The sequence below is a fragment of the Sugiyamaella lignohabitans genome, chromosome A (assembly GCF_001640025.1).
Source record: "Sugiyamaella lignohabitans strain CBS 10342 chromosome A, complete sequence".
NCBI lineage: Eukaryota > Fungi > Ascomycota > Dipodascomycetes > Dipodascales > Trichomonascaceae > Sugiyamaella > Sugiyamaella lignohabitans.
This window is the reverse complement of record NC_031672.1, coordinates 1,090,048-1,107,323: the sequence shown is the minus strand read 5'-3', so window position 1 is coordinate 1,107,323 and position 17,276 is coordinate 1,090,048. Positions and strand designations below refer to the sequence as shown.

General features: G+C 49.0%; 4 protein-coding genes across 4 annotated transcripts; 2 read left to right on the top strand and 2 right to left on the bottom strand.

Annotated features, from left to right (window-relative positions):
* Positions 1-1,510: 1,510 nt before the first annotated feature.
* Positions 1,511-4,471, top strand: NVJ2 (Nvj2p; the record flags this gene model as incomplete). The annotated part of the gene is made up of 1 exon (XM_018880533.1): positions 1,511-4,471. One exon carries the CDS (start codon positions 1,511-1,513, stop codon positions 4,469-4,471), a length of 2,961 nt encoding a protein of 986 aa, XP_018734591.1.
* A 546-nt stretch (positions 4,472-5,017) lies between these two features.
* Positions 5,018-5,350, bottom strand: SUI1 (translation initiation factor eIF1; the record flags this gene model as incomplete). The annotated part of the gene is made up of 1 exon (XM_018880522.1): positions 5,018-5,350. The coding sequence occupies one exon, from the start codon at positions 5,348-5,350 to the stop codon at positions 5,018-5,020; it is 333 nt and encodes a 110-aa protein (XP_018734590.1).
* A 1,417-nt stretch (positions 5,351-6,767) lies between these two features.
* PRP22 (DEAH-box ATP-dependent RNA helicase PRP22) lies at positions 6,768-8,972 on the bottom strand (the record flags this gene model as incomplete). The annotated part of the gene is made up of 1 exon (XM_018880510.1): positions 6,768-8,972. One exon carries the CDS (start codon positions 8,970-8,972, stop codon positions 6,768-6,770), a length of 2,205 nt encoding a protein of 734 aa, XP_018734589.1.
* A 2,841-nt stretch (positions 8,973-11,813) lies between these two features.
* On the top strand, positions 11,814-13,922 carry LYS4 (homoaconitate hydratase LYS4; the record flags this gene model as incomplete). The annotated part of the gene is made up of 1 exon (XM_018880499.1): positions 11,814-13,922. One exon carries the CDS (start codon positions 11,814-11,816, stop codon positions 13,920-13,922), a length of 2,109 nt encoding a protein of 702 aa, XP_018734588.1.
* Positions 13,923-17,276: the final 3,354 nt, after the last annotated feature.

Sequence of the window (17,276 nt, the reverse complement as noted above, 5' to 3'; positions counted from 1 at the left end):
CTTGGAGTCATATCCATAGAAGAATCGCACGAACTCTCCTGAACATACTACTTTTTGACTACTTGAGATTGTTTTCTGTGGCTGGATTCAACTCCCATATCGCATCTTGTTTCGCCTCTATTTTTGAAATCCAGTGCTGTTGACACTTGGTACCTGTTGCCAGTGCTACTAGCAATACAATTACTACTGACATTAGGATTGCGGTGTCCCGTGACGTGATTATATTCTCTTGTTTCCTGCCGATTCCGTATCAACTGTAGACGTAGGATTTACCAGTTTGTGACAGGGTCGAGCTGCCATGTCCGCTTATCTGGTGCTGGCATTTCTGCTGGTGTTCCTACTGGGTCTGATCACATCTCCTCTTGGCGCACTCTGGTACCTTGGCATCGCATCACCATGGTCGGTTTTCCTCAAACTACTAGAAATATTGGGAGTTAGAAAACCGCCAGCTGAAGATGTCCAATACGAAGAGCCAGCCAATGAACGATTAAAAAGTTCGACAAATACGGGTTCGAGCACTCCTCCACCACCAGCATATTCTAAAAATTACCCTGACACCACTGGGGAAAACAGTTCTGGGGTCATTGATGGCGGCTATGGGCCAACACCCCGGTCTCCATTAACAACAGACCCATCCGAATATCCATCTGTGGATACACCCACTTCTGCATCGAGTCCGACCACTCAACCCGAGTTCCGAGCCGGCTGGGTCACTGTATCCACCGAATATTTCATCTACCCATCCGGCGGACCAAAAGACACACTCAAACCACCCGACCAGTCGACCAACGACCAGTCCATGCAACAATCAACTGGCTCAGCATATTCATCCCTCTACAAACACCTCATCAGCAACACCAAAAGAGGTCCCAAATCACCTAACCTATCAGCCACCCTCGACTCACAAACCATATTCTCCTCGACCACACGATCCACCGAAGACTCGTCCGCCTCGGGGAGCCGCAAATCTCGTTCATCCTCCTCTCGGCTCAACAAACTCAACGCCGTCATCAGGTAAGTACCCTGGGGCACAGCCTCCGGCGGCTGGGGCTCCGCCCCAGACCCCGCTGCTCCTCTCGCTGCGCTCGAGTCGTTTTCGTCGACGGTCCCGGCCATCTCCTGCGAAGCAGGAGCAACCAGGGTCTGGGGCGGAGCCCCAGCCGCCGGAGGCAGACCCACCAGACCACGAACTAACCCTGCAAGGGGCGGAAAGCTGCTGCTGTTTAGCACCGAGGATACGGATAGTGCTTATAAGTATCTGATCGAGTTGAAGGATTATGTGGTGACTTTGTGGCCACAGAAGGTGCCGGATGGAGAGCTGTTTTTGAAACGGTCGGCCATCTGTTTGGTCAAGATTAATGGGGCAGTGGGTCTGGACAGCGTGTTTCAGGACTCGGTGGACCCGCCAAAGGAGGCGTTGTATCTGTACACGGATAGACCGTCTGCTAAAGAGGACTTTTATTTCAAGCTCATTGAGACGTCGAAACTGGTCGGCACGTTTTCTCCGGATATGCGCCTGTATGACCCATCGGTCATGGCAGTTCCGTTTAAGTTGAATAATGACGGATTTTCCAAGGTGTTTTTCAATTCAGATATCCCCGGTGATTCCAGTGCTCAGTGGTTTAATGCGCTGACGGGAAGACTGTTTTTGGCGATTAAAGATACCGCCAGATTGGAAACGTATTTCCGCAATAAAATTATTAATAAACTGGCCAGGGTAAAGAAACCCGGGTTTCTCAGCGAGATCGATGTACAAAAGATCGATTGCGGCAACTCTGTGCCATTTATTTCCAATCCGAAATTGGGAACGTTTAATCAGGAAGGAGAAGTCAGTATGACTGCTAACGTAAAATATAACGGTGGGTTCTCAATTATTATTGGCACCAAAGCCAATTTAAATGTCATGAAGATCAAACAGAGCTTTTCATTGGTTCTTGGCCTTAAAGTCACAAAACTAGAAGGCTCCATTAAACTACTTATTAAACCGCCTCCTTCCAATCGTATTTGGTATGGATTTGAGTCGGTGCCTCAGCTTGAATTTGAAACCGAGCCTCAACTTCGTTTCAGGAATAAAAATTTCGCCTATAACTATGTCGCTAGTATTATTGAAAGTAAAATCAGAGACTTGATCAAAGAATCGTTGGTTTTACCGGCCATGGATGATATGACGTTTTTCCCGTCTGAAGACGACTTTTATAGAGGTGGTATCTGGGACTATTCGAAGCTGAAGGATATTTCTGCAAATGATAAGCAGCAAACAGACGAGTCAGCGGGTCAGGAAGTTGAAGATGATCTCGATAGTAGAGAGAGAGTAAGCGGGTTGGGTAGATCTAAGACTGTACCGGTATTGTCAGTCTCTTCAGCTACTGAACTTATTGAAGGAGAAGAGAATCTACGTCATAGAACAGCTCGTTCTCATACCGCAGTTGCCGGTACTACTGCTTCGTCGATAGATGACAGCGATGTAGTTAGTGAGCTGGATCTGGATACAGGTGTTTTAAGAGGCCGGGCTAATTCTCTGAATCCTTCTATCAGTTCGACCGATAGCGAATATAACCCGGCTGAACACATTGGAGAATTAAAGGGGTTTGGATACTCGCCAGATGGAAAGATTCAACCTCAGGCTATGTTGTCTTCTGCTGCTTCTACTAATACGGCAGGTAGCTCTCAAAAGGATACATTAGGAGGAGCTGGTTTGGCGACTAAGAAGTTTCTTACCAAAACTTGGAACTCGTGGTATTCGAAAGACAAGCAAGGAACAACCAGTACTGGTTCTACAAGCAATGGGACTGGTATTGGTAGCAATGGCGATGTTATTGGATCCAATGGCAGTGATAATAGTCTTGGTAAAAACTCACCCAAGCCACAGGTGATTAAACAAGCTCCAGCACCACACGAGTTTCCTAGAGAGTTTCTTTCTTCAATTGAAAATAATAATTCATCTAACCCGTATGGACCAGCTCCTGAAATGAGACTGCCAGCAACATATCCCGTTCCACAAGCTCAAATGCGAGCTGACTATCAAGAACTGGCTAAAAAGACTCCAAAGAGAAAGCCAGTAGGTGGTTCCAGTAGTAAAGATTCAGCATCAGAAAATGGAAAGGCCACGACAGATGAGAAAGAAACGGAAGCAGGAACTGACGAAATGGGTCAAGAAGAAGGACAACAAAGTGAAAGAAGTAGAAGAGATAGTTTTGGACGACGACTTAGTCTGCGAATTTCTCGTAGTCGAAGCCGTTCTCGCAGTCGGTCTCGAAGTCGCTCTAGATCTGAGTCTAAAGAATCAATTAGCTTTGGCAATGACTATGATCATGACGATTCATTCGACAATGAAGACCATAGCGGTTCACATTCTAGCGACAAGCCAAGAAAGTCTCTCAGTGACAGCATCTCTACCTTGAAAGATATAAACACGAGCAGAAATAGCAACTACAGCAACAACAACAACAGCAGCAGCAGCGACATTAATAGACCGGTACAATCACCAACATTCGGACCCAGATCCCCTACCACGCCATTTAGCTATCCGTCGTCACCACGAGTTGTTGTGTCGTCAGCATCATCATTGCAACGAACTGGGTCTGCTGTGTCAGTAACTTCAAGTTCATCTGATATGTCCACAGGTACCGGCTACAGTGAATCCATGTCATCACGCAGAATGTCTTCAGTAGCGGTAAAACTAAACGAAAACAGACCAAATGTCAATTCAGGAACCAATGGAGCAGCCTCATCGTTACCTGGTCCTGGAGATGCCATTACTTTCCATCCCAGTCCTCCTACCACTACCACTACAACTGTGTCAGCTATCACCTCGAACTCGTCTACCACCTCATCTCCTCACATGGGTTCTTCATCTCCAAGACTCCAGGACTATTCAATGCCCATTCTTCAGCCCACTGCTATCATGACCACTGGTACCACTACCGCAACCAGTACTTCATCAGCTACCAGCACTTCTACTTCCACTTCTACGTCAACAGCCGGAAATATTTCAACTTCCACATCCACCTCAACTACTGATAACACTACCGGTACCAATACTGCTACCACAACATCAGCTGGACTCATCAACAGCAATGGATCATCGTCATTCGACACCATCAGTGACAGTCGGCCGTCCAGTCCAGCTCGACGAAGCAATACTGTCAAACGAAAAGCAGTTGGTTCAGGTACCAGTTCCACTACTGCCACCAGCAACAACTCTGTTCCTCCTCTCCCCTCGTCTGCCATTCCTCCACTCCCACCTCGCACCCTTCCTACTACAGCTACTACCAACACCACCACAACAGCCATGCCTCCACTTCCTCCACGAGACCTTACATTAACCACAGCTGTCTCCTCGTCCGCACCACCACCACCACCTCTGCCACCACGAACCGACTCGGCCCAATCGACCTCGTCCACCGCCTCGTCATCCTCGTCCGACGAAGTGACTCTCACCGTCCTCAAATCCGAGTCCCTCCCGACATAAATCGCATACTTTATTTATTTTTTTCTCTCTCTACCGCTGTACTGCCTCCGGCGGCTGGGGCTCTGCCCCAGACCCCGTAGCTCGCTTCGCTCGTTCGTCGACGGGTTCCCAGCCAACTGGCAGTAGAATCAGCAGTCGGTCAAGTTCCCATTCAGTCAACTGACAAAACAGAATCAGCAGCCAAACCCAACGCAACGAGCGAAGCGAGCCACGGGGTCTGGGGCAGAGCCCCAGCCGCCAGAGGCAGGATGGGAACCCGTCGACGAACGAGCGAAGCGAGCTACGGGGTCTGGGGCAGAGCCCCAGCCGCCGGAGGCAACAAGGCAAAAGGCCGTTTCCATATAATCCTATTCCTATAAAGTAATAGCGGAGACATGCTAGACATTAGAGATGCTCGCAATTTGCAACAAATAAATAGAAGAGAAATAAAGTAGGTTTAAAATGAACGAAAGAGCGGTAGATTTGGCCAGATCACCCAATCACAGCTAGCACAGTGAGGGGCGTGGAAAAAAAACACAACACCGTGTGATAACAAGCACAGTTTGCTTAGAAACCGTGGACTTGGATGGTCTTCTTGTCGATTTGAAGAGCAGAGGTCAAGAATTCCATAACCTTGCCACGTTGGTCGCCTTGAAGTTGAAGAATGTCACCTAATTCTTCGTCCTTGTTGATGTGACCGTTACAGCCAAAATCTTTCTTGAGGGTCTTGAGGATACGCTTCAGATCATACTCAGCAGGAACTCCCTGGACGGTGGTTATAGTCTTACGACCATTACGCTGTTGACAACGAATATGAATATAGTTAGTCGACTGTGTATCGTCGTCACCAGTATCGGCGAAAGGATCAAAAGACTTGAGGTTTTCAATGGATGTAGACATAAACTATTTGCAGTAGCGCCACGGAACTTGTTGTTTCCGATAAAGACTGGGAGGTCGAGAGGGGTTTAAAAAACTTGGTTGATTTAAGAGTTTGGTAGACTCTGATTTGATAAAGAAAAGACGAGAAAATAAAACTTGTGCTGACTAAATTCAAAGATCCGACTTTATTTATATGAATGATTCGATATAAATAAAAATCCGTAAAACTTTGAAGTTCGCGTTGACTTGTAGTTTAAGGGTTGTTGTAGTAGTAAGTTTGTTGTTCCTAACACACAGAAGCAAGAAGAAAAAAAGAACCAAACAGAAACTCTGGATTCTGCTTTACTTTTAAGTGATTGTGGGTTAGGCCCCACCAGCGTGACACCTTTCTCTCCTCGTACGGCTATTACATAAACTGTCTTGGTTTGTCCTGCCAGGCGCCAGGGTTCACTACTGTATCCGGGAATTAGTCCCAAAGAAGCAGGCACCGAAAAATGACGCACCATCAGCCGGCCTGACTCAGCCTGCCTGCTTGCTTGCCGGCCCTAAGCCTGCTTTCGGTTGCGGTTTGCCCCTCGCTCGCCGACTGTTGCCCTGCCGCCGCCGCCCCTTATCAGACAGCAACCCCGCCGGGAGAACCGCCGAGAAGCCTGCGGCTAATCTCCGGATCAGCTCATCTCGGATTAATTCCCCCTGACATCTCCGTTAACGGGGTTCAACCTGTCTGGGGGTGGGTCTGCCTCCGGCGGCTGGGGCTCCGCCCCAGACCCTGGTTGCTCCTCTCGCTTCGCTCGAGTCGGGCGGGGAGGGGGGATCTGGAGAGTGGCTTTTGGATGGGGTTCGGGGAGTTACGGGGTTGGTGAGGTGAGAGTTCTCTATCTTTGATAAGTTATCTTAGCTGTAATGTGTATCTTATACTCAATATTGACACTTGATAGGAATCTTCGACATATAAAATCACCTCAGAATGATATTTGTCTTTGAACGTGCTCCCGGTCAGCAATTACGGCTGGATCTATTGCAATACCCTCTGTTAGAAAAACGGAGTCTGTGGTAAAGTGACCGGGATTCTGAGTGGAAACGGTTCCCGAGCTACCAGAGAGCTGGTTTGTGAGTGTTTACCTCAGGAATTGGACGAAGAGGAGCTCAGATGACCGTATTGTGGACTCTGACACCTGAAACATGCGCGAGTTCAGCTGCCATAATCACTTAATCTATCAACTGTAGCTTCTCATAACCATTTAAAGGGACCAAGTGACTGGGTCAATTGACACAAATGAGGGTCATGGGTACGGGTTTACCCCTGAAATGCAGGGTCCACACAGGGTCCAACCCCCGCTGCCGGGACCCCCTCGCCCGACTCGAGCGAAGCGAGAGGAGCAGGGGGGTCTGGGGCGGAGCCCCAGCCGCCGGAGGCACAACCCACCTCAGGAAAATGTCACCGACGGATGGATTTGTAGTAGTTGGTGAGCTCGAGAGTGGCTCGGTCGGCCATGTTGACGCCAGTAAGGTAGATATTGCCGTCGGTGCCTTGGGTGAGTTTTTCGTATACTACCCAGGGAGAGGTGAGTGGTTTAGTGAGGTCACTGTAGACACAGAATGTATCGGGTAGGGCCGTAGAGGAGGAGTTGGAGTGGGGACCGACGAGCTCGTAGGTGTTGTGGGAGATGCGTTTGGCAACTTGGAGGAAGAATGCTTGAGTGATGCAGTTCGAGATGGTGTTAGCGAGTTCTGAAGGGTTCGAAGGTGCTGAAGATGTTGATTTGCCAGTGGTATCCAGTTGTCTGAGTCCAGTTCGATTGACTGCCGTTTGTAGTTGAGACCGAATATTTCGAGCTCCTTCTAGAACGTCGCCATGGATTCCGTGATTCTTGGCCCATTTGTTAATGAACGAGACACCGTCTCGTTTTCTTGTAGAGATGTACAGTGCGTAAATGTTGAGTAAAGTGAGATAGTCACCCTCGACTGTGTAGAACTGTTTATGATCAGCCATGGCCTGCTCTGATTTCATCAACACTGCTGACAGCCCGCCAACAGCTACCATAGCTGCAATAGTAATCATTTCAGATAAACAGCCAGTTTGAGCAGCAAGGTAGACAGCTCGACCAAGACGAATATCCAGAGGTAGTAGTGCTAGTTTCTCGCCCATAGCGGTTAGTTTGCCATAGTCGTCAATAATCTTATGCCACCAGAGTAAACTCAGTGTCCGTGAAATGACGTCTACCGATGGGGCAGTGAGAAAAGGAAACGATCTGGCTATGTTGTCGATACCTAATGCTTTAAGGCGTAAGATGATTTCCGGCAGTTGGGAACTTCCTTGGATCTGTGGGATATATCCATCAGTAAGAACATTAAAAGCAGCAGCTTCTGTATAAAGACGAAAACATTTGCCAGGTCCGTCAGCGTGAGATGCCAGTAATTTCCGTAACTCGGCTTGCGATTTGGCCACCGGAAAATTCACTGTATCATTAATATCGGCATTCCCTCTACCGTCGCTAGCTCCTTGAAACCACTTATAGCCGCGGTAACCACAGTCGACAACAAACTGAACTGTTCCACAAGAAAGCATTTTGAAGTTGGTTTCAGCACCATTTTCACACGTCAACACAATAAGACCACCTTGCGACAAATCTTTCATATCCAGCGTCTCGACTTCTGTGGCTATACCGATTCCCTGAGGCAGACCCGAATGGTACTTCAGCAGCTGTGAAGCTCGACTGACATCACCTTTCGACGCCAAAAACACTACCACCGTAGCTGTTTCGACTAGTCTTCTCGACTCACCACTGTAGAGACTCGTGACTGTATCTACAGCTGCCTTGACATAATCTCCATACGACTGAGTCGAGTACAGCACATCGACATGATTCACTAAAGACGACTTTTCCTCTCCTTCTTTCACCTGAACCACAAATGGTCTCGTCTTCTCGTCTTCACCTGGCGAGAAAAATCGCCGTAACAATTCGACAACATCGTCTGTTACCGAGTGAACCACAACTCTCAAATCATCTGGTCTCACCTTGAGAACCTTCTTGGTCACTCCCAGCAGAATATCAGTCCACGCTGCCCGTTCATGGAAATCCTCAACATACACAATCCCATATGACCTCAGCAGCGGGTCCACGAGAGCCTCTCTCAACAACATCTCTGCCGTGACATACTTCACCCTCGTTTGAGCTCCAACAAAGTCGCTGAACAAACTGGTATACCCTACTGATCCAGCCTCCAGCTGGGTGGGCTGCCTGCCTCCGGCGGCTGGGGCTGCGCCCCAGACCCCCCGGCTCCTCTCGCTTCGCTCGAGTCGAGCGTCTGGGGTGACCGAGTGCGATTCGGTCGCAATGGCGGATACGAGTCGGTTGGCGCTGCGTTCGGGGTCCTCGACTACAACTGCCAGGATTTTGCCATCTGTGAGCTCTTGGTAGAGATACTGGGGAACTTCTGTGTAAACGCCAGACAATGACGACGCAACCACGATAGACACATGGCTCGGTGACACCGCCGAGCTCTTGCGAATCACCTGTTCTACCTCCGTTAGTATCGACCCCCCTCCTTCCCCACAATCCAAGCAAATCCTCCTGCGAAGCAGGAGCAACGGGGTCTGGGGCAGCGCCCCAGCCGCCGGAGGCACACCCCGACTCACCATATGTCGAGATTGTGTGATTTTTCATGACATTTCTCGCACCAGTCACTTCGTCGAGGTGGTTCAGATGTTGATAGTATGCGGCGTGATCTGTACATGAAGAAGTGGATCACTGAGTTCATGTTGCAGAGATGTCGACCAGTTAGCACGGTATTTTTTATTTATAACATTCGTTTTCGGAGTTCAGTTGTTGATTTTTCTGTTCTTGTGTTTCTCTTAATTGTGCATAGTTTCTGGTCAAGTTATAATTGGACATGCTCTAGAAAGTCATTTCGACGTTTACAGCGCCGTACTTTAAGGATTAATTAAGGATAAGGAGTGGTTGGTAGCTATAGTTTTACGAAAAAAAGTCCATCATGGCAGAGAAGCTGGTATTCAGCGGACAAAGTCTGGATCTATTCCTCGAACTGTTCGCACAAAATGAAGGCAAAAGTGCTAAAAATGACAGGGAAAAGTGTCAACTGTTTCTCGAGCGATGTTCTCCGTCAATTCGGGTGCTGCTAGCGCTGGAGACTGAGTTTAAAAATGGCGATTGGCCGGGAAGTGTTAGAAAACTAAAGAAGTTGTTCGTGGAAGAAGACGATCCAGAAAATGTATTACGTGACATTGACTACCAGTACTTCATAACGATAGGGACTTTATATGGCATGGCTAGACTGTATAAAGACAATGAGAGCTCGCGGCCACTTGGCGTTGATTCTATCATGAGACTATGTTCATTTACGGATACATTTTTCCTGTTTGCCAGAAGACTGTATAATAGAGGAGAAGTGACATGGAATGATGCGATTCTCTTGTATTTAGGCTCTCTCGCCGACTATACTAGAATGGCTATTCTCGAAGGGTTATATGTAACTTGTTGGGAAAACGAGAAGTTCGACCATGAGGGCTCTATATGCTCATGTATCAATAATAGGGAAACGATAACTTCCTATCAAGCGACGACATTTCACGACAGTGCCACTCAAACATTCAAATGGGCATATCATTGCACGCTTTCACTCATAAATGCCACATTCAACCAAGTACCACATGAACAGTACGAACTTCTAGCTTCGAGTTGGAGACGCAATTCGAAAAACCAGGCTTTCGACGTTTCTACATTCTATGATATTTGGGCCGAAGCTACATTCAAGGCCATTGAATTGAAACAAATCTCTATCGAATATGGCTTTTTAACACTGGTCCAATGTCTGCCTCAACGGTTTGGTGAATACATATTATTTCTGCTTGTACTGGAGTTTGGAGATATTCCTTACAAACAAATCGATTTTTGCAGGAACCCTGCTCTGATACAAAAGATGCCTACATTTACCAACATTCTCAGCGTGCTGTACTCCAAACATACAGAACCCGATTTCCGAGACTTTTTACAAGACAGCGTCAAAAAACTGTTTATATCGCCGCTAGACTTGGCACAAACGCTGCGGAAATTCCAGAACCGAAAAAAGCCTTATCAATACGAGCTGTGGTCGTCCTTCGCGTTTCTTACCAATTGTTACATGTCAGTAGATCCCGAGCCCGATATGAAAGACCTGGTAGACAAGAATTTCCCTGAATTCCACAAAGAAGGCGTTGTATCGGTAGACTGTTTGCATTATAATACAGAGAATGGCCACGATGTCAGAGACGGCTATGTCATGTGCAATAATGCGACCAACAGAATAAGGATAAATGACGATAAGAAACCGAATCCATTCTACAGCGTATTCCCCATTGGCACCAAAATGTCGTACGAACAAATCCTCGAATATAAACGAGGTGTATACGCTCTATTAGATCAGGAGTTCTTCCGAGCAGATGGTAGAGACCAGATGCGACTAATAAAACACAGCTGGCTGCAACTAACCACCACTCTCATCCACCAGCGATACATGAATCCCCATGAGCAATACTTGTTAAGACTAGGAACTCTACCAAGCATTTTACGAGAGTACTTTCTAACCACAGTTCACAGAACAGTTGTTCTCGCGCTGGCCAGTCGGAGCCACGATCTAATTATTCTTGACGATATCGCGGTACCAGTAAAAGACATCCGGGATTTTAATGAAACCATGCACACAGTGCTTACTGGCTGTTACGTGTCGCCCGATCGAATGAGCCAAGTGGTACAAAAGTTCGAGCTCCTCTGGTGGAAAGAAGGATCACCCAAGAACTTCCGATCCAAAATGTACGGAACCAGCAATGAGCCACATGCGCCAGTATCGCGACGAATCCAACTTCGCTGTAAATTCTGCGACGACTACTCCCACCAAATCAAAGACTGTCCTTCATACAAAGATTACTCTGCCGTGTACAACCTAAGCATTCAAAACCCGAGCCGGCCCAACGAAGTCGTCACACATCCCAAAACGAACCAGCAATTCAAACCCGGCAACCCAGGCGAAGGAGGGATCATGCGAAGCCAATCGTTCATCAACCTCATCAAAGTCGAAGAAGACCTCATCCGAAGCACCCATGTAGTTTAACAGACCCTGTAGCCAATTTTGGGGAGGGGGGATTGCCTCCGGCGGCTGGGGCTCCGCCCCAGACCCTGGTTGCTCCTGCTTCGCAGGAGATCTGGCAGGCGACGCCCGACGAAACGACTCGAGCGAAGCGAGAGGAGCAGCCAGGGTCTGGGGCGGAGCCCCAGCCGCCGGAGGCAGGCCCCCCCTGGTAATTTCAGGGGGATCGGCGCGCCCGTGCCCTTATCGCGCGTTATCTTTTGAAAAATCTGAGAATGTAATTGCAAGGTGCTTATTGGTTAGGGTAACGGGATATGAGTCAAAGAGAGTTTGCAAGTGAGACTCAGATCTGAGTGCGATCAGGAACTGAGTAATTTTTAGGGTCAAAGTCAAACGAAAAATGCTCAGATTAGCCCAGTCGTTGAACGGGAAGACCCAGTCCCGCAACTGGGGCCGTCTTTTTTCCACGTCGAGGTTCGTCAGTGCTCAGACTCTGACAGAGAAAATCGTACAAAAGTATGCAGTGGGCATTGCTCCTGGTAAGGAGGTTCGTAGTGGAGACTATGTCTCGATCCGTCCTTCTCACTGTATGTCACACGACAATTCGTGGCCTGTGGCTTTGAAATTTAAGGGTCTTGGTGCTTCGAAAGTCGCTGATAATAGACAGGTCGTGTGTACTCTGGATCACGATGTTCAGAACAAGTCCGATAAGAATCTCGAGAAGTATCGCAATATTGAGAACTTTGCTAAGGAACAGGGTGTTGATTTCTATCCTGCTGGTAGAGGTATCGGTCATCAGATCCTCGTTGAAGAGGGTTATGCATTTCCTTATAATTTGACAGTGGCTTCCGATTCGCATTCTAATACCTATGGTGGTGTAGGATGTCTGGGTACTCCCATTGTTCGTACCGATGCTGCATCTATTTGGGCTACTGGAATGACCTGGTGGCAGATTCCTCCAGTTGCTAGAGTCGAGTTGAAAGGTCAACTTCAACCTGGTGTTACTGGTAAGGATGTCATTGTTGCATTGTGTGGTGTGTTCAACAACGATGAGGTGTTGAATCATGCTATTGAATTTGTTGGTGAAGGTGTTGACAAGCTTTCTGTTGACGAGAGATTGACTATTGCTAATATGACTACCGAATGGGGTGCTTTATCGGGATTGTTCCCTGTGGACCAAGTGCTTATTGATTGGTACGAAGACAGACTCAAGAACTATATTAAGAAGGACAACCATCCTCGTATCAGCCGAGCTTCTATTGATAATGTTAAGAACAATGTGATTACTGCTGATGGCGATGCTAAATTTGCCAAGTACTTGACTTTGGACTTGAGCACTTTGTCGCCCTATGTCAGTGGACCTAACTCTGTCAAGGTAGCCACTCCTTTGTCTGAACTGTCTAGCCAAGATATTAAGATTAACAAGGCGTATCTTGTTTCTTGTACCAACTCGCGATTATCGGATATTGTCGCTGCTGCCAAGGTTATCAAGGGCAGAAAGGTCAAGGAAGGAGTCGAGTTCTACGTAGCAGCTGCTTCTAGTATTGTTCAAAAGGATGCTGAACAGATTGGTGCTTGGAACGACCTGCTTGAAGCCGGTGCCAAACCTCTTCCTGCTGGATGTGGCCCTTGTATCGGTCTTGGAACCGGTCTTTTGAAGGACGGTGAGGTGGGTATTTCCGCTACTAATCGTAACTTCAAGGGTCGTATGGGATCCAGAGACGCTCTTGCATACCTTGCCTCACCGGAAGTGGTTGCTGCTTCTGCTGTTCTTGGTAAAATCGGGTTCCCTGAAGAGATGGATGGTAAGACTCCCCAGGCTGCTCAAGGAATTAAGAGCACTATTTCTGATCCCAGCGAGGTCGGTGAGACTACTGATGGAGGAGCTGCTGGTGTTGAAGCCACTGGATCCACTGCAACCGTATCTATTTTGCCAGGATTCCCCGAGTCGATTCAGGGAGAGCTTGTTCTGTGTGATGCTGATAATATCAACACCGATGCCATCTATCCCGGAAAGTACACATACCAGGACGACGTGCCTCGAGAGAAAATGGCCGAAGTTTGTATGGAGAACTACGACAGCGATTTTGGGTCCAAGACCAAGGCTGGTGATATTATTGTCAGCGGATTCAACTTCGGCACTGGTTCGTCTCGTGAACAGGCTGCTACTGCCATTCTCGCCCGTGATATCAAACTTGTCATTGCAGGTTCTTTCGGTAACATTTTCAGTCGTAACTCGATCAACAACGCCCTTCTGACTCTTGAAATCCCTGCTCTCATCAAGCTTTTGCGCGAGCGTTTTGCCGAGCAAAAGCAGTCCGAACTGACCATCCGTACCGGACTCTTCGCCCAATGGGACGTCAAAACCGCTACCGTCACCGTCCGCGACGGCTCGACCACCGGTCCCGTCCTCCTCACCTCCAAAGTTGGCGAACTCGGAGAAAGCATGCAAGAAATCATCGTCAAGGGCGGCCTCGAGGGCTGGGTCAGGTCCAAAATCGCAAACTAATCCCCCCATTCTCTGTATAATTTAATGACACTACCGTACTCGGACTGGGACCTGCCTTCGGCGGCTGGGGCTCCGCCCCAGACCCCGTGGCTCCTGCTTCGCAGGAGATTGCCTGGACCCTCCTGAGGACCAGGTCTGGCTCGGAGGGCCCAATCACGAATCACCAGATCGTTTAAACGGGGCTTTAATCACGTGACTACAACTTTTACCCCAAAATTTCCCTATTTACCGTCTGAAATTTCGATTTCTTCGTTCATTTTTAACTAGAAAAGCATGGCAAAAAAACCTAAATAGCAACTCGGAATCTCGCTACAATCACTGGAAGGGCGAAATGACCCCCCCTAGGCAGCTTTTTTGCAGTACTGTAACGGGGATCCCCCTGAAGATACCCAGTCTGGAAATACCTCTAATGACTGAAAAATCCACCCCTCGACCCTCTTCCTCTTCAAAAACCACTCTCCAGGACCCTATAAAGCACATGTGACCCCCCACGCCCGACTCGAGCGCAGCGAGAGGAGCAACCAGGGTCTGGGGCGGAGCCCCAGCCGCCGGAGGCACACCCACACCACCAGAGAAAACAGAATAAATCATAACAAAATATACAAATATAGAGAAGAAGGGACAGGATTAGATAGCAGGGATCTCCTTGACGATCTCGTCGAAACCGTCTTTGTACTCGTCGGTCTTGCTCTTGTCGTCCTTCTTCTTGCCTCCACCGGGCACGATCATGACACAGGAAGTGGGTCTTTTAGTAGCGCCGGCCGAGCCAAGGTCCTCTTTGGATGGAATAAATACGTATGGAACTTTGCTGTCTTCACACAGAACGGGGATGTGCGAGATCACGTCGCCGGGACTGATATCACCGGCAATGATCACAAGACCCTTCTCGCCCTTTCTCAGCGATTTAACCACCTCCTTGACTCCACGTTTAACGTGCTTGGCTTTAGATGCTACGGTCGGGGTTAGTTTCTGGGGGAAGGGGGGTCTGCCTCCGGCGGCTGGGGCTCCGCCCCAGACCCTGGTTGCTCCTCTCGCTTCGCTCGAGTCGTTGCGTCGGCGGTGCCTGTATGTTACAGGGAAGCAGTAGCAAGGTCTGGGGGAGTGGAAACCAGCTGGTGGACGTACCTTTCTTCACGGTCTTGAGGACCTTCTTGTTGAGCTTCTTGGGTGCTAATGGCGAGGCAAATGGCAGCAGGGCCGACAATCTCTTCTCGTAGTTATCGACGGTCTCCTCGTCTTTGCTCATGGACACATCGCCCTTGGATTCTTTCTTCGATTTGGCCATTGTATCTGGGTCTGTATATACTGCTAGGTATCTCTCAGTTCAGCATCTAAAAAATATTTCAGCGATCGCCATCTGAAATTTCATGCCTGCATCCTGCCAGCCGCACGCGCCAGCCGCTCCAGGGTCTGGGCCTGCCTCCGGCGGCTGGGGCTCCGCTCCAGACCCTGGTAGCTCCTCTCGCTTCGCTCGAGTCGTTCTCACCAATGGTCCCAGCCAACTCCTGCGAAGCAGGAGCTACCAGGGTCTGGGGCGGAGCCCCAGCCGCCGGAGGCACACCCCCTATCTTCCCGAGATATCACGTGACACCGAGATAGTAGATCACGTCGAGAGGTGAAAGCGATGTTGGTAACGACAAGAGGGTGAAGATGGCGAAACGAGCTTCTGGATCTGAGGCTGGCGGTAGGAGGAAGAAGCAGGCCACAGAGAGGAGGGTAGAGAACGGGTCGGCTGGCCAGATTGGCGAGAGGAAAGGAGAGGGTGAGGTGGAGAGCGTGTCTGAGGAGAGTAAGAATGTTCATGTTGAGGTGCGATTGGTGATAAATCAGAGCTGGGCTGCTAGTATAGAGGATGCCAGTGAACAGACTGTGGATCGTATGGAAGAAGAAACAGATCAAGAAAGAACAGAAAAAGAACAAGATGAAAAGGATAAGAAACAGGTGTCGGCTCTGGAACAGATCAAGCAGGAGTCTAAAGTCAAACAACTGTCAATTGACGAACCAGTAGAAGGAGCTATTGAACGAGTGGTGACGATATCAGGCACCGCGACAGAGATTTCAGATGCTGTAGACAGAATTTTGACACTGTCAGTTCCAGAGTTTACAGACCGACCGGCTTCAGAACCGACTTCAGAGTCCACCTCAGAGCCGTCGAAGTCCGAGCCTGATTCAGGCACAGAAGAACCAGTGAGGATTAAACTGCTGTTTCCTCACCTGTTACTGGTTCTTATAAACAGAACCAATTTCAAACTGCCATCATCAGCTGCCAAACCAATTGCACCCTCACTCACAAAGTCAGAATCGGGGTCGTTGAGTCTGTATGACAATCCAGCGACACAAGCCGTGATTCTGAAGAATGGAGTTGCTGTAACTCTGGCACTGGAACCTCCTGAACAGCCTTTATATCCGACCTACACACTTTCCAAGAGTTTTCTGCCGTTTTCCAGCGATAAATCGTTTACAATTGCGTCAAATGACAGAAACCAGCTGTTGTCTGCAATTAAAAATGTGCTCACAACTCTGCAAAATGTATATCACACATTCACACCCCAAACAATCGGTGAGCTCATCTCTACGACGTCGACACCGTTTAAACCACAACCGTTAATTGGCACCCACGGCCATCCCGACATGTTCAAACGGCAGTCAATCAACGAGCTCCCTGCACCTTCCAACCCATATATCAACCCCTCTATCATTGGAACATCGGTCCCCACATCCGACCCTCAACCCGAAACAGACCCCTCAGTCTCACTCCCACGAGGACCAGCGTCCATGCGTAACACCTCCGACGACCGCGACGACACTGACCTCTACGAACCAACCCCACGCTCCAATAACCACCGCTCCGGGTCCACAGACCGACGCTACTGAATAAAACATCCTTGAACCCATGCTGCCTCCGGCGGCTGGGGCTCTGCCCCAGACCCCGTAGCTCCTGCTCCGCAGGAGACCTCGCCCGTCTCCCAACCACGCTCTGGACACCCCCAACGCCCGACTCGAGCGAAGCGAGAGGAGCCACGGGGTCTGGGGCGGAGCCCCAGCCGCCGGAGGCACACCCTCCATCCGCAAAAAATATCAAAAATAAATAAATTACAGAAACCCTAGCGGGAAGAATCGTGGAAAGAGTTGGTGATCCACCGGAACCCGCCGACACTGTCGTGGACTGCAAACACTTTGCCCTTGATTAGTGCCAGGGGAAGCGGTCCGTACGACCGCGAGTCGAGACTTTGTGATAAGTTTTCGCCCGTGACCCAACAATGGCCTTTCGGGACTTTGATATACCGGTCGAAATGGCCTGCCGACGGGTCCACTTGTACAATATCTCCAGGCATGCCCGTGATCCGTTTACAA